The 22783-nt window shown below is 37.4% G+C and overlaps 1 protein-coding gene and 1 long non-coding RNA gene across 9 annotated transcripts in view; one reads left to right on the top strand and one right to left on the bottom strand.

Annotated features, from left to right (window-relative positions):
* Positions 1-22783, bottom strand: part of DENND1A (DENN domain containing 1A) — a 163798-nt gene that overhangs the window by 72860 nt on the left and 68155 nt on the right. For all 8 annotated transcript variants that reach the window (XM_071766193.1, XM_071766185.1, XM_071766186.1 and 5 more), the window contains 6 exons: positions 21193-21262; positions 20957-21037; positions 18822-18875; positions 14992-15102; positions 8997-9097; positions 3051-3096 (listed from right to left, as the gene is read on the bottom strand). In XM_071766193.1, the coding sequence (XP_071622294.1) occupies positions 3051-3096; positions 8997-9097; positions 14992-15102; positions 18822-18875; positions 20957-21037; positions 21193-21262 (463 nt within the window). The remainder of the gene's footprint in view (positions 1-3050; positions 3097-8996; positions 9098-14991; positions 15103-18821; positions 18876-20956; positions 21038-21192; positions 21263-22783) is intronic.
* LOC139806513 (uncharacterized) lies at positions 1443-7222 on the top strand. Its single transcript, XR_011730263.1, has 3 exons — positions 1443-1505; positions 1586-1704; positions 6874-7222. It is a non-coding gene; the product is annotated as an uncharacterized lncRNA (long non-coding RNA).

Genomic DNA, 22783 nt, shown 5'->3' with positions numbered 1-22783 from the left:
TTATCTTCATCTAATATGAATTCAATTAGTTTTGTAAGCATGTTCCATTATTCATGTGATCACTCCAGTCTTGCTTATCCAACAGCTTATAAACTTTTAGCCTTCTTTGAAGTCACTTTATGGATTGCTAAATGGAAATGTTATAAAGAATGACTAACTAGGTGATGATAGAAAAGCTGAAAAATAAAGAGCACAAAACACAGCTCTATATTTTCTACTAAGATTTTCCCTCATAAATCAGTTGGAGCCCTCTGACCTATAACAGGAGATTATCTTATCTCACTGGAGAACATTTCAGTCACAGCAAATTAGATTTAACAGTCAATGGATATGCTTGATATTTTAATCATAAGAAAAATTTGTCATTTTCCATTAAAATAACTGCTCCTTCTTCAGAGACCCTATGTAACATGGGAAACTGCAAACTCACTTTAAGATACTAAATGGTCTGAAAAAAAAAATGCTCCAAGTTGAGAGAGAGGTTGCTATTTCTTTAAAATCATTAAGATTTCTGATGTATTTCTTCCAGTGTCCCAGGAAAGAGACAGCAAAACCTTACAGACACAACACTAGAGCCAGAAAATTAACTTTTCTCCCTACATGCCAAAATCACCCTCTCCTTTGCAGCACAGATTTCTCTGCACAAGTTTAAGCTTCCACCAACATTTAGGCAACAATGACAAATTCTGCATTTGGAGCTGCTGGAGCAGAGCTGTGAGCCTATATATAACTGCAGCAATTACTCCCATGGGGCTCTACAGGAGATAAAGAGTCCACCTGCCTTAACTTGAGTATCAGACTGGGGAATTAATCCCTCATTCTGAAACTAGAACACCTGGATTAATGAAACAATGTTAAAGATCTGTTTGCTGAATACTCACTATTTAATGAAAAATGAATACTGGATAATGACAGTAGTTTTTACTTGTGGTTCATAAAATTATTTTAAGGCGAAAAAATTAATACATTTTTTAAAAACACAACTGCTAAGCCATGAGAAGAAAATCTGTTGCTACGAAATCATTACTCTAACACATACAGTTTTATAGCTATATGTGAAGAAAAGGACAAACACAGTAAGCTTTCAGCATCAAAACGAGGTAAACTAGGAATTCTCTAGCTCATTTGACATGTCACCTTTCCTTTGCCCAAGGCAAAGATGAATTATGCAGATAGAATAGTCCACTGCCTGATTTTATTTTTTCAGTGGAAGTATTCAATTTATCCTTAAGAACAGAGGGAGAAGACAGTTTGTTTTATTTATTTAATTTATTTCATAAGGCACTTTGAATAACTGTACTTTGCCAAAGTGAGTCTGTGTTCCAGAATCTTGGGCTATTCAGAAGCCATACTGGATTTAGTACTAAACAGATTTTTTCACAAGTTACTAAAACGGATGAAAATTGGCTTCTCCAAGAACAACTCCTTTTTCTGAATTTTTACAGATGGAGTTTGGAAGGCCTGCAGAGCCCTGCAATCTGAAAACCGAGACAAAGGAAGAGGCAGTGAGTTTATGTAGCAGGGCAGGAGTGAGACATCATGCACAGCAGCTCCGAGGTGTAATTATTAATTTCCTTTCCTACAGCCATTGCAGGGCTAACCACAGAGCTCTTGGTGAGAAAAAATACTTGTGAAAGCCAACAAGTGCCTGTATTGAGATATTACCCCATCCTCTGCCAAGTCTCTTCCATCTTTTTCAAATAGGTGGGTACAATAAGCATGCCAGTGATGATCTGGTACAGATATTGGGAAGAAAAGTTCTTGATCAATATGAAAAATATACACTAGGCTATTTCTTCCTAGATGTTACTTCAGTCCTGTCTATGCAATATTCAAGGGTAATTATCAGAAATTCCTCTACCATAAGCATATGATGTGCAAACAAATGTATATGTTGACTTTTAAAATAATTGCTTATTCACTAACACATTGTGCTGTAATTCTGTACTTTATTTAGCAATGTAAAGGGCACAAAAAATAATCTGCATCCAGGATCTGCACATTCCATCTAGCTTCTCATGAACAAAGTGACTTCTAAAATTAATTCACATTAACACTGGAAAAAGGGGGAAGTTACATAGTATAGCAGTGTTTTAATGCACAGAGAATCATTACTACATGTGAAGTACCTAATGAAAGAATATGTTTGATCAGGATTTCCAGAGAAATTATGGACAATTTTATGGACAATATAAGAACAAATAATAATAGACATTATTTTATGTGAAGTAAAACTCAACATTGTAAATTCTTACCTATCCTAAACACCACCCTGCATTTTCAGACACTCCAGTTGAGTCAATTAATTTTCAAGGGCATGTGCAAATCTCACCAGTTCAACACCCCCTGCTCAGTAAAGAGAGGTGATGCTTCCTGGGCAGGAACACCTTCCCACATGGAGCACATACACATCATGGAGAGGGACACAGTTAATAGGGATAGGATTTTCATAGGGATCTAAATTAACAGCTTATGTTGTCCTCCAGACACTTTTGAGGAAAGTCATCAACTGTTTCACCAGTACTGGAAGCAAAAGCAAATGTGCTATTTCCACTTTTAGAGTTTTTAAAAAGTCAAATGAATTACTCCAAATTGTTTATATGTGAAGCTTGCTGTGAGGGCTGGTTTTCTGCCAGCTTTGTGTTAACATTAACAGCAAGTTCCTCCTTTTCAGATCTTTTGAACATTAAAAAAATTCCAATCTGTCTGCAAAAGCCTAAAAGAGAATTGTAACTGTCAACATTTTGGTTTAATATCCACTCTGTCTTTGTGACTACAGCATTAAATGAAGGCACCAAACATGAAAGGAAGCAACAGGATGGAGAGAACACACAAGCTTGTCCCTGACCGCCCAAAGAGCACAAGGTATCAGACAAGGGTCCCTTCAGAATTCACATTATCATCTATGCTTAACTTCAATTCTCTCAGCACTCACAAATTAACAGGATTATTACATTTTTAAGCATATGAATGAATATGTAATTGCTTGCAGAATTTGGCTCTAAATCATAAAACTATATATAGTTTCAGAAATGGTGGGAAAGACTTACCTCCATCAAACTTAAATGTATTCCAATGAGGTAGGGCATTGGGGCACTGCAAAGAGGAAAAAAAACCAGCTTTACACTCTCTTAACACTGGATTAACACGTATTTCACTTATAAAATTAGCTACAGGAAAATACTGGGATACTGGATTAAATTTTGCTTTAAAAAACCAAACCACATGAACAAAATTTTATTCCATGTTTGAAAGACTTTTTTACTGTGCAATATCCTTTCAGTACTGCAAGACTTCAATTTTTCTTGACACAAGAATTTCTAAGTGGTTATGTTTAGACAGGCATAAGAACAGCTATTGAATACATCTATAATACTTTTTTAAAAAAACAAAGCAAACAAACACAATGTATTCCTATAATTTTAAAAAAAACCTGATTTTTTTCTGAGATCATTTTTAGAAAAACTGATCCTGTGTACTGTTAAGTGGTTAATTTAATGCATATGTATCACCCAGTAGTACAAGTTTTAAATCCTTTGACTATGGGCCAGACACATTTTAAATAATTTATTTCTACATGTAAGTCTTGAAATGTTTACATTTGGAAAAGAAAAATATGAAAATTACTCCTGAAGATGCTGATTAACTCCAGAGTTACAGTGATATCCACAGATACTGTTATTCCTCCTGAGCAAAAACCATAAATACACCAAGAGGTTCTGGGGCCGTATTTGTATCCTCAAGCAGGTGTGATGCTTCTGTTGCTAACATTTAGGAGAAAAATTGATCTTTTCTGTCTTCTGTGATGTTAGCAAACACCAACATGGACTATACACCACGAGAAGAGTACTGAATGGAAGTCATTTCTCTGTGTATATAGTATTTCTAATATTAAGCTTATTACAGGACTCCCACTCAACTAATCAGGGAAAGCTTATATTTGCACTGCTTATTAGAACACATCAAAGAGGATGCCAAAGCTGCTAATTGCAAATATGGCATATACTGCCTGTTAAATGGAAAGCACACAGACAGACACAACTTTTAAAATAGAGCCTCATTTCATTTTGGATACAGAAGCTCAAAGAACTCATTTTCAATTTCAGATGAAAAAAAATGAGAGAAATGTCACTGTACTGCCTTGGATTAAAATATCTTCCATATTGCTTTGATAAACTGGTGCCTACTGCTCAGTAAGAGAAGTGCTGTGATGAAAAAATACTGCAAGACACTAGACCAGCAAAAATCACTCAGCTTCTCATTTTCATGAGAAAAACTATTAAAAAAAATAAATTTCTGACATGCATATTAATACTCACCTTGTTTACTAATATACCATGTAAACCTGCTACTCTGTTGGATGCTATATGGAGATGGAACTAGCCTCTCTATTAGACATTGTACTTGAAAACATTTTTGAAGACATGAAAAAAAAAAAAAAAAATATATATATATATCTTAAAAACCTTATGATTTCCCTGGCAGAATATTAAAGTGCCATGTACCACGCTGCATTACAATGTACTGAACTGCCTAGGCTGGCAAGAATGCCCCTGCCCATTTCCCTCAATACAGCACCTTATAGATAGCCCAGAGGGACTGTTAAATCAGAAGCTTGGTACCAATCTGGAAGATTCTGCTTCCTTGGGAATTCCACAGATGAAAATTGGAACATATATCCAGGTTCTTGGATAGAAATTTTTACCTACACACTTACTACATATGGATTGCTGCTCAACTGAAGAGCATTGTTTGTCATTTTGCATGTTTTATTTGTGACAAATGCAATCTCTTTCACCCACATCTCCTCCTTTCCAATGGCCACATTCCAGGAGCAAGAAAATACCCAGTAATTTTATATTCAAAGCATAAACCATTGGTTTAGCTGCCAGCTGCACAAATGCTCAACTTCCCTGTGTGCCTGGCTATGCTGCTCAAGACTCCTCCAGTATGCACCGAGATGAATGTGTTTCTAATTAAGTAGCTTCATGAACACGACAGCTTCAATCTCAAAAATACAAAGTCTGAGCCTGGCAGGAAGTCTTAAGACTGCAAATGTCTCATCTAGTGGAACCTTGGCTAATGTAATGAAAGGAAGCAGAAAGAGTGCAGTATTCCAGAAAACCAGCCATTTATTAACATGTCCAAAAGTGGAGCCTGTCACCAAACACAGAAAAATCTGAACCTATAAAAGTTAGTTACTGTATCAGGTATCTCTTTAAATCCTCCAGTTCATCAACACAGGAATAAGAAAATGCCAAACTCTTTAAAACCTGCACCCCCAGCAAAATTATAAGGAATTAGAACAATGATGTGGCCTAAGATACATGGATAAGTTCTGGATGCAGTGAATGATCTTCTCAGTTTTCTTGTGAAAGACATGACATGCACAGACAACACAGCAATAGAAACTATTACAGGGAATGCATAAAGGCTGCAGTAACCTGACCTAGGAGTGTTCTTTTAGCTCTTTAAACTTGTGTCACTAAACATTAATGCACTCTCCTCAGGTGCTAAACACTGGGGCAGGAGAAAACAGAGGAACAACTTGATACTGCAGAACCCCAAAGAGGGGGTTTAGCATATCCCAAAACAGAATGGCCCTTAGGACCACAACTACTGATTACTCAGAGTTGTTTGATGGCAGCCAATAGCCATTAAGTGCAAAATTAAGTATCAATTTCTGCTGCACATATTTACTGCTTAAACAAAATGCCTGCCCAAGTCTTCTGGAACAAAGAGAAAGGCTATTACTCTTGTGCTACACTGGTTCCCAATGCAATCAGCATTATTTATAATCAAATGAGTTACATAGGTAAATATCAAATCATTAAAGTAGCAATGCATAAGCATGAATATGGATATTGTGGACTTAATGGCTATATATTGCCCATTTATTACAGTTGCATTTTTACAATTTCTTTAATTCGTTTCCTTAAGCTAACTAGAGACCTCTTAATTATGCTCCCAAGAGGTGGGCAACTACTAATTGGTAGAGAAGCAGGTGAAATAGAGGGACATATCCTCCTAAGTGAAAAAAAAACACTGCTAAAAAATAGTGCAATTCACCAGAAAAAAAAAAAAAAAAAGACTAAAATCCATGGATCCCAAAAAGGTTCATAGTTCACAGCTACACAGGGATTTGCACCATTTTCCTTCATTGTTCCAGGAAAATAGATTATATGACATTCACTAAGTTCATGTCTTGATATACAAATACTGACTTAATGTGTTGCTCTTTCACACCAGTAGTACTTTACTCTCTAAGGTAGTTTCCTAATTTGTCTTCAGATTACTCACTGAAATGCAACAGAATTAAATTCAAAATTTATTAGGGTAATTGATGCAAATTAGAAACCTGACTGCATAAATTGGAATGATGTAGAAAACACAGCTAAAAAAAAAAAATCAGAAGAGCAGCTACAAGAGCTTTTAGTGAGCACACAGATGTACCAGGCTAAAACAAAATGCCCACCAAGGGGCTCATGAGGAAGGAATCATTGTTTCCCAGCAGCAGGAATACTAAATCTCCAGTTACCCCCTCCACCACTTTAAAGGAGCATATTGAACTATATGCAGATTTTTAAACAGGAGAAAGGGAGCTGAAAAAACTCCTGGAGAAAAGGAAGACTGCACCAATAGAAACATTTGTACAGCAGCTGTGCTGGGGTGCTCCAAGAAGGTGGCTCTCAAAATGTATTACAGTGGATTGCTAAACAGACTATGGAATATAAAAGACTGTTTAAATCACACTAGAAAATACACTGTTGCTTCTGGTAAAAGCCCCCAGAATAACCTGAGTGACACTGCTCCAGGACTCAGAGAACATACTAAGCTGTGTTACAGGTCAGCAAAGTCAGGCTTTTCTTACAGGCTCATTTTAAACACAGACACTAAAAGCAAAATGGAAGTGAACAAACACAGGGGGAGTGGTTTTTATGCCACATGAAAAACAAACAAGAAGAAGCAGTGACTGTTTCTTCACATCAAGAAAAGTTTATAGAATTCCTATCACTTTCTATTCACCTCCACCCAAAATATTCCCCTGGACTGAAAATGTATCAAAGAATGGTACCTAATAAAAAATAAAACTAAAGGATAGAACCATACCCTTTCCTTTGCTTCCCCTCAATTTATCGCAGCGATAGGGATCAGATAACTGAAGTCATTCCAGATACATGTACATGTGCTCTTCCTGCCTCAGCACCCCTGGTTCTATGGTTAGGTAAGTGAATAAGGAATGCAGGTGAACATTAAGTTTTAACTTAATGAGCACGATATTTTGTACTCATAAGAACTGAAGAATTCTCACTACTTTAAATTTTGTTTCCATTCCAGCTCTTGCAAATTCTTATGTCACATTTGTGAAATTACCATCAACAATTAAATTGAAATTAGATCTTTTTATTATAATCTTAGGCAGACACCAATCAGCAATAATGCCACCTTGATGCAGACAGCACAGAGCTGATTTCTCAGCCCTCCAAGGCAAAAATGATGTCTCTGAGTTCACAAGGTTACCAGCTAGATGGACGCTATTTTGAGAAATATATTTCTGGCACATAAATTGTTGCTAAATGGACTTATTCAAACAATTAGAGTAGCGTGTATCTATCTCTCCAGTTAAAATCCCTATCTGGCTAAGGTGATCAGTTGTTGTATTTGTAAGCATGCAATTACAATCTGCCTCACAATGACACATTTTTAAATCATACTTTTCACGCACTAGCTGGCTCATTCAGGATATGGGCAGGGGGTTACGCCATGAAAGAATTCATTCACTAGAGCTCAATGACTTCTGTCTTTATTTCCTTGGGTGCACTGCCCAAATGTTTGCTTTTTGCACACTTCTGCTCCCAACTGGGGGCTCTGGCCTTAGCCCCTTTTAACATGGCTTTGTCAGAAAGTCGATGAATACCTAATCTTCAAACCCAGCCTAAAAGCCTCTTGTGGGCCACAGCCTTGTCCTGAAAACTCCTAGCAGCATGTACCTGAAGAAAAAGCTGGCAGCAGCAGCCTTCATGTGTTAATTACACACTGAAGCCCATTATGCAGAGAAAGGGCACCTGCTGGCAGTGCAAATGATGAGAATCTGCCCTTCCTGTGCAGTGAGTAAATGAAGGTTCATTTCTGGAGGAGATAATAGTTTTCAGATACCATTCTGTGTATCCTCGACATAGGCACATACTTAACATTTAAATCATCTGCAGAGGAACAGGCTTCCTATATATCTACATGTTTCAGACTCTAGCACTTCACTTAAAAATGCTGGTTAGTTATCCTGGCTGGTTCCTTACTCTTGCTGAAATGCAGAGAAAACGTCACACAGAACAAAACCAGCCAACCTCCACAGCAAGAGCCACACTGAAAATATCATCTCATAGGACACAGTCAGTTTAACTTTGTCTTCTTCTGAGAAGGACGTTGTTAAAATGTGAGGGGGCAGAAAGGAGGTTGTTTACATTTTCAAATCATTTCAAACCATGAGGTTGCCCATGGAGTGCACAAAAATTTGTCACATCATGATAACTGAAAGGTTTTAATACAGTCCCTTAAATAAGGTAAATACCAGGTTCTATGTTGATAGTAAAAGAGCACTGCAGGAAAATGAATAACTTTCTTCCACTCCCAGCAGAAGTTCAGGAAAGCAGAAAAATGAGACTATCTTTTCCAGAATATCCTCTGCTGTTGGAGTCTTAATTCAGATTTTAACATTTAACACAGATATGCTGAAAACAGATTTTAAATACATGATATCTAAGCTACAGCATTCCATAGTAACTACTCAGAGTATTTCAACATACTGATAGATTATTACATCTTGCCATGAAATTAAATTCTCTTACTTACTAGGTTGCTTCCTTAATGTGTCTATATATTTTTAGAGTAACAGTTGCATCATAAGAGGACTTAAGACTAACTGTACAGAAATGTGAATCTAAGCAATATATATACACATCTATAATATATATACACACACATATATATAGCCTTACCAACAGTAGTCCAATAGATGTGGGGGCAGAACAGGAATGTAAACATGCTGCCAGAACATCGGGTAGAGCATAGCTGCAGACCCATGAATGCAGGCAGTTAACTGAAAAACACAGATTAAAACAAGATCATAAGACAAAAACCATGCTTAAAAGGCAAGGTTAGAAGAAAAAAGGTAAAGAATCAATTCTGCTTTCATATCAACGTGCTTTATTACAAAATATACAGTGCAGTTGTTTAAAAAAAAAAAAAAAAAGGGTGCTGGTAGGTGAAGCAGGACTGGTTTGTGGTGGCTGGCATTCCTTTGGCTTTGTAAGCACTTGAGAACATGATTCATACAGCAAACAAAACCTGAAAAGAAGACCCAGTGATCTATAAAGCAACAGAAACACAAAGGAAACAAAAAATTAGTGAAGGGAAATCCTCCAACTCTGGTGATTACCATCCATTAAATATCCTAAAACTGCACTGAGATAACAACACAAAATGAAAAACTATTAAAGCTCAGGAAGATACAATGTAAGCAACATATGTTTAAGAAAATATCATAGTAAACTCAGTGACTAGATTTTTATTATTTAAAAGGGATGTTTACCTAGTTGCCCCCCACCCAATTGTTTGACCCATTGTATTTCTCAGTTTTATTTTTTTTAAAGCTCGTTCAGAATAGTTTTGATGTTGGCAGGTACTGGACAAAAAGCTCACAAATAGCAAACACAAGTGTCAGTCAAGCTGTGGGAGAATCCTCACAGAGCTGTGGAGGAAATTACATCTCTCAACTTTATTTCAAACGGTAATTAGTAACTTGGAAAAGAACATAAGCAGGATATTTGTCACATTCACTAAGGATATTAAAATGGGGAAGGTGGCAATCCTCAAGAAGGAAACCTCAGCAAAAGCTACAGCTAAAATACTACAGGAGGAGGATATAAACACACACTTGGAAAATGGAAAATAAATAAATAAATCAGAACACAGACAAATCAACACCTACAAGGAAAAGCCTGAGAGGTGACAGGCAATCACATCCACCCTGACAGTGTTTTGCAGTTTAGAGTGTCTTTTAATCTCAAATGATACCCAGCACAAGTACTACAATATGTTTCACTTGGGTGACAAAAGCCTACCAGTTATTGGAAGGTAGGAGGAAATCAAATGTTTAATGCTTGTCCAGACAATAGGAAGCAGAGAACACTGCTTACAGCTACCAAAAAACAAATTCTAAAGGATTGAGGTCCTCGTAGTGGCCTAAAGCTGTGTGAGATGAAACTCAGCAAAGACAAATAATGACAATAATCCTAATTCAGTTAGATGTGGTGTAACCTTAAAAAAAAAAAAAGTAGATGACCCTCATTATTATTAATTTCCACTAAGACAGATTACTGAATTGTACACATCTTCATAAGGAACCCAGGACTGGTAAAGAAATGGTTTAGATGAGCTAACACAGACTCTTAAGGCTCCAAGTCAGGGAAAATCAGCTACAACTCTGGATGTAGCCTGGTTTATATTCAATGCCAAAGCATTTATGTAATTCCAGTGCAATTTCTGTAAATAACACATCCTGGTTTTCTGGTTAAAACGCAGGTCATTAGTCGGGAAAACTGAAGACAGGCACAAATTTTATGTGTCACTGTTCACTCTGAACAATACAGATCCAGATTAGCAGTGAGAATGCACTAAGGAACATGGATTTTTTGGCAGAATTCCTGTGGTTCCCTGCATTGTGGTTCAGATAAGAACCATGGTGAGGTATGAGCTTCACAAGCAGGTGGTGTTCAAAAGCAGAAAAGTGACCATGAAGATGAACTGAAATACACTTTGCAATTTACAGCTCAGAACAGCCACAGATTTTAAAAAATAGTTCAGAATTTAAGCCCCAGTATACAGAGTGTAAACCCATACAGGGCTTCAATGATAAAAATTTCAGACATAAAACCATCTCTCAAGTTGAAAAGCCAGAATTTTAAGCTATCACTTGTAGCTAGTTGAGAGATATTGCCACTGTGGCCATAATATATGAACAACCTGTTTAACAATGCTTTTGAGTTCCAATCATCCCTATTGAGGAAAACCTAAGAAAAAGTATGGCCTACTAAGCCAGTCAGAAATTCATTGTCTGACCGTGTTCTGTCCAACAGTGGTCTGTCTGGAAAAAATACTGTTTCAAAATTTAATTCTTACTTTAAAAATGCTTGTATGAGGATCAAATGGATTATTTCCTGGCATTATTAGATAACATGGTTGCTACTCTAGAGGAGTGAACTCAGTAATCCGAGGAAGCCCCTTTTCAAGCCCCCCTCCCATTGGTTTTAAAACTCAGCAAGAAAAGATTAAACAGACATAATGCTCAACACTGCAGACATCTGAGCAGAACCTGTCACTTATTTTTGAGATGTACTCCCACCTTGCTATCTGGCATGAATTCAAATAACATACTACCATGGGTAAGCACCAGTACTGTCCTTCAACCCTGCCAAGATAAGGGCTCATAAAAAAGAAATAGCATATTTGCTGGAGACCTCACCTGATTAGTGATTGCCACACAGAAAACAAGCACTTAATAATAAGGCAGCCTGAGAAATGCCCAACTGTCAAAACTATAGGAATCCAGCATTTTGAAATCAGATTAGTTCCACCACCTCAGCTTCCTGCAGCTGCTGCTAGAGAGTGTAACAAGATAGCTATGGAAGAAAGACACTGATTCACTAATTCACTTTTCTTAGTTTTATATCTAATACTCTAAAAGCCTTATTTGAGCAAATTAAATCAGTGGGATTTTGTCACACATATAAAAGTCATAAGCTGATGTTGGATTATAACAAGCCATTTCCGGGCCATTTTACTCTCTCTCCATGCACATACACTGCACACTGTTACAGCTGCACTACATGGCTACAAATGTGCAATATATACTGGATAAAATGATCACCTTTCGTGCCTTACTAAGATCATTCTTCTGCATTACTCAGGGCTAAACCCCACAGAATCATTAAGGTTGGAAAGAACCTGTAATATCCTCAACCCAAAACCACCATGCCAACAAAACCCTGTCCTGAAGTGCCATGTCCACACATTTTTTCAACACCTCCAGGGATGGTGACAACACCACTTCCCTGGGCAACCTGTTCCAATGCCCAACCACTCTTTCAGTAAAAAACCTGATTTCCTAATATCCAATCTAAACTTGTCCTGGAGCACATTGAGGCCATTTCTTCTCATCACTGGTTACCTGGGACAAGAGACCAACCCCCCCCTCACTACAGCCTCCTTTCAGGTAGTTGTAGGCAGCAATAACAAAGCAGAAAGCTTTGACTGAGCTACGTAAGAATTAAGAAGTGAGGGACATTTGGTGCATGGCACTAATCATATGTTCTCTTTTCCTAAGGACATCATTTCCTTACCCTCAGGGCCCTGAGGCAAATCAAAAACCAACCAGAGGAGAAGAGGCTGTGTATCAGAGCTGTCAGTGACACAGAAGAAGTCACACAGCAAGCTCTCAGCTCCCAGGAACAAGAGCATCCATGTCAAAAATATATTTTTTTGCTTTGTACTAACACTCAAAAAAACAACAGAAAAATTACATAAAGAAACTAACCTCAGTCTGATGGAGTCAAACAGAAACATCACAGAAATCCACAAGTTTAAGACTTTCAAGAGCCATCACATAAGCCACCTTTTTCTAAGGAGAGACAACCTGCTGCTGCCTGTATCAGCAAGGGTTAACACTCCCTGCTGCGGCAGGGCTGGGATGAGGAGCAGAGAACACTGGATGGGAGGAAAACTCTTCAGCTTCATTTTTGCAACAGCATGCTCCCACCAGCAGGTGGTCCTGTGCCAAGCACAGTTTTTTATGTATTTTGGTCCATGTCTGGCTTTTCATGAGTAATTAGAGCATAGAATAAGTAACAAAATTTAACATGAATAATAGATTCGACATTTTGAGAAATAATTTGAGTTTCTTTTTGCAGGAAACAAAAAGGAAAAAAATCCAAGAGAAAAGCAATAATTCTTCCATAGTACACATGGCATATAAAACATCTAATGAACACAGCCTCATTCAGTTACCTCTACATCTTATCTTAACTGTATTAGGAATATGTCAAATCAAAATTTGAATTTGCTATGATGTAAGCACAGAATTCATTCCACCATAAAAAGCTTCCTGTTAAAATTTTCTCCCTCTTACTTATATTGAATTAAAGCCTTAAGTATGCCTTATCTCTCCAAGTTAAAAGTAACTGCAAATAAGTCCTTTCCACATTTTCTGTTAAAAAACTACAAAGTAAAAACAAAGAGACCATTCCCCTCACCACCACACCACCCTCACTCTACTCTGAGAATTCTCAGCTTGGTACGTTTCCAGTTACAAGGTCTTGGCTTCCGCTGAGCACAGTTTGAAATAAAATAATGCAGCTTGTTCCTACTGCTGGAACATGCAGAGCAGAGCGTGCAGGCAGGGAATCACTGGCTCTGGCCCAACTCTTCAAACCTGTCTTACACTGTCACTCCAATCTTGGAGCAGTTTATATATAAAGTTGTAAGATAACACACAGTATGAATACCTCTCGCTACCAAAGAACCAGACATGCTTTTATCTTGGACAGAGGCAAAAGGAAGGGAAATAGCAGAAAGATGGGAAAGAAACCACAAACCTACTTGTGAAATGGCTCATTAAGGAAGGCAAAGTGACAGGTAAGTAATTCTTCTTCCCAGGCTCTGTCACAAAGGGAGAGATTAAAACCAACAAACGACACAAATTCAGAAAGGCTTTGGATAGCCATTCTTGTCTTTCCTCCTCTCTGATACTTTACTGTTCTTTGCATTCTTTAGGTTTCTGAAATAAACACCTCTCTTTCTCATTTTATTCAGTTATCAGGCCTGGATGCATTTTTGGTTTTTTTGGTAAGGAGGACACAGAACACTTGGCAGATATTAAAGTTAAGATTTTACAAGTTTCCTACGATGCTTAATTTTATAATGATTAAATTCTTTTATTTAAATGTAGGATTGATTGTAAATATTTAGTAATTACTGATAGGTCCCAGAGATTATTCTAACTCTCCTAGTTTCACTTACCTTCCAAAACAATATTGCAATCCTTACTCTGATATTAAGTATGATGTCTTACTCTTTCATTTTTCTGTATTGATATACCATTCTTCCATGATTTTATGGAGATAATTTCAGCCTTCCACAGTATTTACAACTCCACAGAGGAGTTTCAATCTCAACATGAAGTAGGTCATGGTCACACAAGTTACTACTATACAAAATGGAAATGGAAGTTTGCATTGTAGAAAGGACTGCTCAAGTACTTAGTCCACAGCACTAGAAAGCAAAATTAAGTTAAACCATCTGATGCTTGTCATTCATAAAGGAGAGCAATCAATATCCATTTACAGAGCAAACAGAATGAAAACGTAACATTCTTTTATAAAGAAAATCACAATCTTATTGACTGATAAACCCTGAAATGTATAACACAGAACTCTGAACTAACTCAAGCTGTGTGTTTGTTTTGATGTCCAGTCATTTTCAGAAGAGAGTACTCTAGAGTATTCCACAGCTTTCATCTCGCAGACCCTTGATGGAGCCTAAGGGGCTTTAAGAATATACCTTATCAAGCAGAACTGAAAAAATGTGGATTACCACTGGATTTTAGCCCACTCTTTCAGTCCATCCAGAGAAGGTCACTGGAACATCCATTTGACAGTATCATTTTAAAATTCTTTTTCCTTTCAAGTAAATTATGAGAAAGGGACTTCACCATGACATAAAATTTTTGTAGATTTATGTACCAAACAAACCCTTTTCCATTTGAACATTAGAGGCCAACAGAAGTTCAATAAAATCACCACACAGAAACACAGGATCGAGTTGAGGTTTTATAGCTGGGGTTGGGAGGAGACCCAGAGACCATTAGATCACTTCCAACATGTGACTGTCATTTTCAAAAAAGGACTGTGAGCAGAAGAACTTCTGCATTTTACTTACAGTGCTCAGCTTACTACAACAAATGAGGATGCGGCGTTCATAGAGCATACTGGCATACAGATGCAGCATGTTGTTGACATCAACTGCTACAAAATACTCTGTCAGATTCCTCTGGGGAAAGAGAAAATAAATTTTGATTCATGACATTACACAAACAAGTGTCCTTAGCAAAAAAAGTAACCAGATTTCATCCTATGATTCTATGATTTCTATTACGCTACAACCAGTCCGTGGCTTAACACAAGAAAGCAGCAGAGCATCTTGTGTCAGAGTACTTCTGAAAACTGTGGAATCTTTCCCTTAACTTCCTGGGAGTCAAGTCAAGTCTCAGAATAATAAAATTGATAATGTTTCACATACAGCTTCTTAAATACAAGATACTTCTCTGAGAAAAAATACGTTCTGTCACTTTTATAGAAACTTCAAAGCTGCCTAATAAAGTCCCAAGAAAAAAAACAGGGTTTTTTTGTGGACAGTTTGAATATGACAAATTCAAATGTAAGATCAATCTATGCTACAACAATTCTGATAAGCAGAAGTGGGCTTTTAGCACACAGGCTGAGAACAGTTACCCGTGTTGTCTGAACTCCTCACTTCATTCCCTCAGACAACCATTTGCCTTTGGTGGAAGATAAAAAGGTGGTATTTTCACTTTGTAAAGCACAGAAATTAAAAAGACAAGGTAATACACCCAAAAAATGCTGAAGTAGGGAATTTATTTCCAAATAGCTTTTTACAGATACGAAAGGGTTGTTGTATGATAAAGACAGTCTTATCCAAAAAGCATGTGAGAGAAAAATTAGATTAGTCATGTATTCAAGTGCAATCTTAATCATCCTTAAATAAAAAAGTGCAGAAAAGCAAAAAGCAAATATGATTTAGAAACTTAAAGAAGCTCAACAAAGCCTATTAGCACTTTTGACAGATCCAAAGATAACTCTAAACCCACCAATACTTGGCCTGAGAAGTCTGCCAAGATGCTTCATACTGTGCAAAAATATGTTCCACAGCTTGCCATCCAAACACAAAGAACTAAAGAAAAATTAAGCATTGTATCTGAAAGACTTTTGTACTGGTATCTAGAGAAATAAAAACTGAGCATATTATTCTTAGCTTCAAACATGTTAATATAAAATAATCATTTGGGTCTTTATTACAGAAAAGCTAGAGCCACAGACAGGTATATTCAAAGAAAAAAAAAAAAGTCAACACATTTTGCCAAAAACCTATTAAACTATCATGTACTTTTTCTGTATTTCTCATCCCATCTGTGCTGATTAGCATGATATTTTTGTCTAAACATAAGCTGTCTTCTCTATGGCTCTTCTTCCCCCTCTCACCCATCTTTCCACGACGCCAAAACACAGTGCATGACGACACAATTACTGCAAATTGTGTGAATTAGAAGCATTTTAAATAGCACTGAACTCCTTCAATGCCTAAACAAGGGACAAGGCAAAAGGAGCACATCAGCCCCACACTCTGTCTGCAGATGTAGGTATTCATGTGCATGGATGTGTATCCACTGTGGAGAGGAAAAGAGACAGGGGAAATTCCTTTGCAATTATTCTTTCATCAGGTTTGTTTTAACAAAATACTGGCTTTGACATACAAATGTACCTTCAGATGGAAAGATTTAGAAGGTTTCAGTCTTCTGTGCTCTCTGAAGTATGCCAGTGACACCTGTGAAGCATGTGGGCTGTATGGTAATGTATTGATACTAAGGAAATTCACGTGTTAGCTCTAAGTTTTATTTATAAGAAAGCTGTCATCTCTGAAGATGAAATTGGGACTTACACATGTATTTTGAAAGACATGTCTCATAAGTGACAAAACCATGAATGAGTTAAATAAATACAAATGAAAGTGTTCCAATTTGCAGTATAATTGTTTAGTGTTCTGTTCCCTAGGATTTAAACCTTTCTTGGGAGAGTAAAGAGCAGCATTTTCAAAATAAAGTACAGGTACAGGAAAAGGTATCCTCACTCCTCTCAAAACTCAGTAATAGTGCTTACAGAATTATCTTAAGTTCCTTTGAAAGTTCATTCCCAGATCAATCATCTATTTGATCATTTGGTACCTAATACCACTAACAGCACAAGGTGTAACTAGAGAAGTAAAAATGAGAGGTGGGGGGGGTTTCAAGAAAATCAGGTAGCAGAACCAGACATTATACCATGTGAAAAACCAGGCAGTTTGGAACACAGGACTGAATGCTACCAAAATACACCAGAACATCATCACCAAAAAAAACATCACTGCAGCTGCTAACTTGCCTGCTGTTTTCTGAACACAACTAATACTACTAGGAAATGTAGAGTCTTACCCTGTACTTCTGCAGTGAAATCAGTTCAGTTCTGAAGTCACAATGCCCCATGAAGGGCAGTGTTCACCTTTCAAAGGCTTTCCAACTCCTCCTGGCCCAAGGCCTCTGTTTTTACAGCAGCCTTTGATTCAGGAGCATTCATCATGTCTCCTGCTCAAATGTTTTGGAAAGCTGACTGCTACCTTTGAATATAAAGTGACCATCACCAGCAGACATAACCAGATGATCTACTTTTAAGCCCTGCTACTGGTTTCTTACCATTACACTAACTCATTTCTCTCTGCACTCCAATTTACAAGCCTGTAAAATGGAAACAAACTTCCTTCCTTTCTCTCCAGGTGATTCGAGGCTTAGCAAACAAAATTGTTACAGTTTGAGATGATTAGCAAAAAAGAGATTAACATTCAATATAACCCCTATAAACATGTAGCTTCATGTCTGATTAGGTTAGAACATATTCCAGACTGCTAGCTGGGTTAGATTCAGGAACTGAGTCTTGAATTACTCGTAATGTATTTCCACAAAAGTGGAAGCACCTTGGAAGAAAAAGCACATCTATTAAATTTACTGACAGGATACGTGTCAGTATGAAATGTCTACAACACAGAAAAGCTAGCAACTATGTTTTAAAACAGAAACAAAAAGCCCCAAATGTTATCTGCTATACAAATCATCCACAAATGAGATTAAATGTCTTGATGATTCCCTTTTCTTTCTTTTATGCCATGAATTGAGGTATATGGTGCTCAGGCAGACCGCAGAATGTTCAAGAAAGAAAACTGAGATGTCAGGCATAGAAATTTGGCTAAGAGGCACAGCAAGAGCATATTAAAGAGTAGTTAAGAGAAGCAAATGCCAGCATTGTCTTCCCACAGCCCTATCATCTGGCTAGAAATCTGAGGCGTGATGAAATGCATACAAGACAGCTTGGTGAGGCTTTAAAAGTATCTGAAATAGTGGCCCTGAAGAAACCAGGTATGCTCAACATCTTCAGACAGGCATCTAACAAAGGGATTGTTTTCACTGGGCTCCCCTGTCATCCTTTCAGAAAGGTCTCACTGTATGATTAGCAGATCTGCTCTTCCCTGCCCATATCAATCTGTGCATCAGTACTTTATCCTTTTCAGCTTTTAATCACAAATGGAGATTGTCAAAGAAATCATGGAATGGTAACAGCAAATAACAGTAGAGTGGTGATAATAAATTGTATTTTTAAAATAAATATCTTGATTTACAGCATAAGATAATTATGCAGTCAATTTCCTGTTTGCTTGGTGTCTTTCCTTCAAAAAGATGTACTTCAAAAATCCTGTTCCTCATACACTGTTGCAGTTAGAAACACAATGTTTTCCACCCAATATTTACAAATGGAACACCTAAAGTTTACTCCAACATCTACCAACATGTTGCAGAATGTCATCTATTACTGTGTAACATTTGTTAACCATTTTTTTGCTGACATGAAACAGAACTGGTTACCTGTCCAGCTCTGTAGTGTACTCACATTTTCAGGTATACTAGGAAGCTCTCTGATGTCAGGCACAGTGAAGTAAGAGTGCTAAAAAAAGAGCAAATATTGGTTATTGCAATAATGTCAAAAGCAATCTAAATTTATTGCTTGGTATTAGCAACAGAAGTAATAGCAGTTGCTCAGCTAAGTAAGAATGACAGAACATTTGTTACCAACTACCAGTATGATTTCTTTGTCATGGATTTCAAAAGTTGGATTCTCAGATCACACATGCAATATGAAATACATTAAGACAGAAAGTATCAAATGCTCCTGCAAAGTTATATTACATTTTTTTGTTCTTCAGAGACAGTGAATCAGACAGACTCACACAACATATGACATATGCCAAGGAAACTCAAAGGCAACCTGTAATTCAAACCATCTTTCCACAGCCTGGGTTGTGTGATGGACTATAGGAAGTTACAGCATCACCAAGTTTCAGTCAAGACAGTGATAAAGTTAGGGAAATTTATTGAGAAATGCTTCCTAAAGTTGTATGCCCACTTACCTGAAAAATATTAAAGTTTTAGGTCACTTCTATACACCTTAAAAAAACACATTTTGAAAGACTATATTGGTCTCAAATTTCCTAATCCATTGTATTGTTACATTTCTAAATTTTCTGCAGCCTGGGAGCAGGTTCACTCTAGGTCCCCCTCTGACTACACCTGACCTGTATGATTCTTGGTTAGGGCTTTGGGAAAGGAAAGAGAATGTGACTTCTATTATTTTTAAGATTTCTACTATTGTCTTAGGGCTACTTATTAATTACTTGCTGAAGCTTTAAAGGCTGTTACATTCTTGGCATAGCTCCACAATTGGCATAATTTTCTTGTATCTCAGACATTTCAGTGCTTTGTGAACAGTCTATAACCCGAAAACGCAAGCGGGTTTAACAGCTCCACTGAATACAGACATTAAATGTATAAACACAATTTTTTAATTTATGATATATCAGTGCTTTAGTTTGGTTGAAAAGTTGCAATGCAAAAATACAGGAATAGCACAGGCAACTATATCACACATAGGAGCCTCACCCCAACCCCAAAATAGGCTTCCAAACAGCCAAAATAACACACGCAGAGACACGCCAGCCAGCAGCCCCTCGGCTGCTTTTTTATATCTTTTCTTGCTTCATTGCCCATAAAATGTCTGAGACGAGGGGAGACCAACAGCATTCCTTGAAACCATTGGTATGAAAAAACTGAAACATCCCAACTGACCACTGCCCCTGGAGACAGCTCATCCCCTGAAACAGAAACACTGCTGGGGAGAGCCTGGGACTCTGCCACCGCCAGCTGCTGACCCAGCGAGGCCAAACAACTGCTACCTGTCGACTGACATTATGGGGTGAAGTGATGAGAGTAAGCTGCTTGTTGCCAAAAAGTAGCTTAAAGAAGGAGTAAAGGAAATGAGAGGGAGAAAAGAACTGTGGCTGCACACACCACTGGTTTTCATGTGAACTCTACATGACTCATTGGCAACTGCAGCAATGTGTGTCCTGAGCATTTTGTGCAACAGCCTGGAACACAGGGTTGCTCTGCAAGAATTAACTTGAAGAGAAAAATCCAAAAATATGATCCCATCAATAAAATCCTACATCAGTTCCTTCAGTGTTCTTTGATTCATTTTCTCAGAAGATGTAAGAATGAAATAAATTACTTTTTTGTGTGTGACTTCTTCTTGAGAAAAGGAGGAGAAGAATCAGAAAATGTGCTAAATGGTTAATAGTCCAAATGCTGCCATGACAGGTAGGTGACTGCTTTCCAGTCCTATACCTCTTGCATACTTGCAAGATCTAGGAGTTCTGCAGAAGTGTGGACAAAAAATGTCATGTTGCTGCTCTGTGACCTCTCACAGGTCACAGACGATATGGAATGAAATTTCCATGGGGAACATAGACAATCTTCCTCCAATCTAAGACCATTTCAAAGACATCTCAGGTTAAAGAAAGGGAAACATAGGGCCCCAAATGTGAAAAGGGGAATTTCACAGCTCTGTGTCCTCACAGGAAAACAACATCTGTGTACTGACTCCCAAAAAGCCAAATTGCTTTTAACATTCCTCTGTTATGGTATGTAATGAAAATTAAACACCTTAGTTTACATCCCTCCCATCTCACTTACCACTCCAAGATGAACAGAGGTTCCTGGCTCAGGGATGGTAAGTTTATAAAGTGTTTCTAGGAGCTCACTCCTTTGACTATCCTGAAATAAGGAGGGGAAAAAAATGAAATACAAAATCAGCATTGCTATAGCGAGCTAAACTCCAAGAAAGAAGTGCTTCTTGAAACAGCTTCTTTTCATCCTCTCTCCCACATTTGATAGTAGGGCAGGAAAGAGTTAGTTCTTCAGAATAATACCTGTCCTTTTGCTGAATAATCTGCCAAGACATTGAGCAGCTTATAAAAGACTTCAAACCATGGGAGGTAACTGAAAAAAAAAAAAAAAAAGAAAGAATAAATATATGTTGGTATATTGAATAACTGTACAGCTGAAGTAAAGTGCAGACAGGAAATTGTTTTGGTTTTGAATTCTGATACAACTGGATTTTTAAAATTGCATAACAAGTATCTCAGTTTTTAAACATTGTCAAATCCCACTCCACATCCTATAATCACTGTAGTTAGCCCCATCCTTAACTTACAAAAAGAAACAAAACTCAAAAACATACATTAAAAAAAAAAAAAAAATCACACCTTTTTCATCTACATTAAACTTCTATTCCATAAAACAAGACAGACAGCTAAGATGTTACTTGTCCCTCTGGTGTGCTTTGGGCTGACTTGCCCCCTTTTCACACAACTCTATAACCCACAGCATCCTCTCAAAACACCAGCAAGGAACTGGCCCCAGCAGCAGCAAATGGTGAAGCAAATTTGTGTGACACGCAGATTCTTCTTTTAATCACAGATGCTTGCTGAAGCAAATGGATTCTATTTTGATATAGTTTGACAGGATTTAAAGTTTTTATAAAATATGACTACATCCTGACAGCTATGAAGAACTGAGTGCCCTGTGGTTCCTAACTGTACAGCTTTTAGTAATAAATGAAGTGAGAAGCTATATATGAGACAGATAAAGGGACCGACACTCCATCATTAACATTTGTTTGAAGCCTGCAAATGCTACTGTAAAATGTAAGTAGCTTATCAAAATATGCTGATAAGCAACTTAACTTTTCATGTTATATGACAGCATTATCATTTAAATTAATATACTCTAAGCATCTTTACAAACTATGTATTAGAATAGAGCAGAAAGACAGACAATTACCACTTTAAACAGCATTTAAGTTTGGCATTATATTGTAAACAATCAAGAAGGATTAGCTAGAAGATAAGTTTCTTTCTTTCTGTTTAGTTAAACAAACTTCAGCAGAGTTAAAAGCCATTACAAGAGTAACAAGAAATCCTCTCAAAACATATCTGCTAAGTAGAGATTAAGAGGCTGGTAAACAAATCCTTGCAAGGCATCGATCAAAAGAGTTTGAAAAGACAGAAAACCAAGAAGACAGAGAGCTCCCTGCCCAAAAACTTATGAAACCAAAACTTATTTCAGGAAGAAATACTTAAGGTTCTGGTTAATTTCTCAGAGACCTTTCTGGAATGCTACACTTAACAGAATTAAAATGTTTAAAAAATTTATTGTGTTTCTTATGCATGTGTCAGTTTCAAAGCAATAAACAACAGCAAGTTACCTCAGCTCCTGGTTTGCCTGAGCTGCACTTGTGTGGAGCCCCAGCACCCCCGGGTGAGGCCAGACCAGGTCCCCAGCACCTCAGGCTGCAAACCAAGCTCTGGTTGTGTTCCTCAAAGTTTTACCTCTCTGGCCTGTTTTGCTCCCTGCTAAACCTCACCTCACTGCAGACAGAAGGCAGTTTTCTTCATTACCACAATACCCCAAACACAACAAAGATGTGGGCTCTACTCATGAGAATACTCCATCCAAATC

This window comes from Heliangelus exortis, chromosome 22, assembly GCF_036169615.1.
Source record: "Heliangelus exortis chromosome 22, bHelExo1.hap1, whole genome shotgun sequence".
In the NCBI taxonomy this organism is placed as follows: domain Eukaryota; kingdom Metazoa; phylum Chordata; class Aves; order Apodiformes; family Trochilidae; genus Heliangelus; species Heliangelus exortis.
The sequence above is the reverse complement of the archived record's forward strand: the minus strand, read 5'-3'. Positions and strand labels throughout refer to the sequence as shown.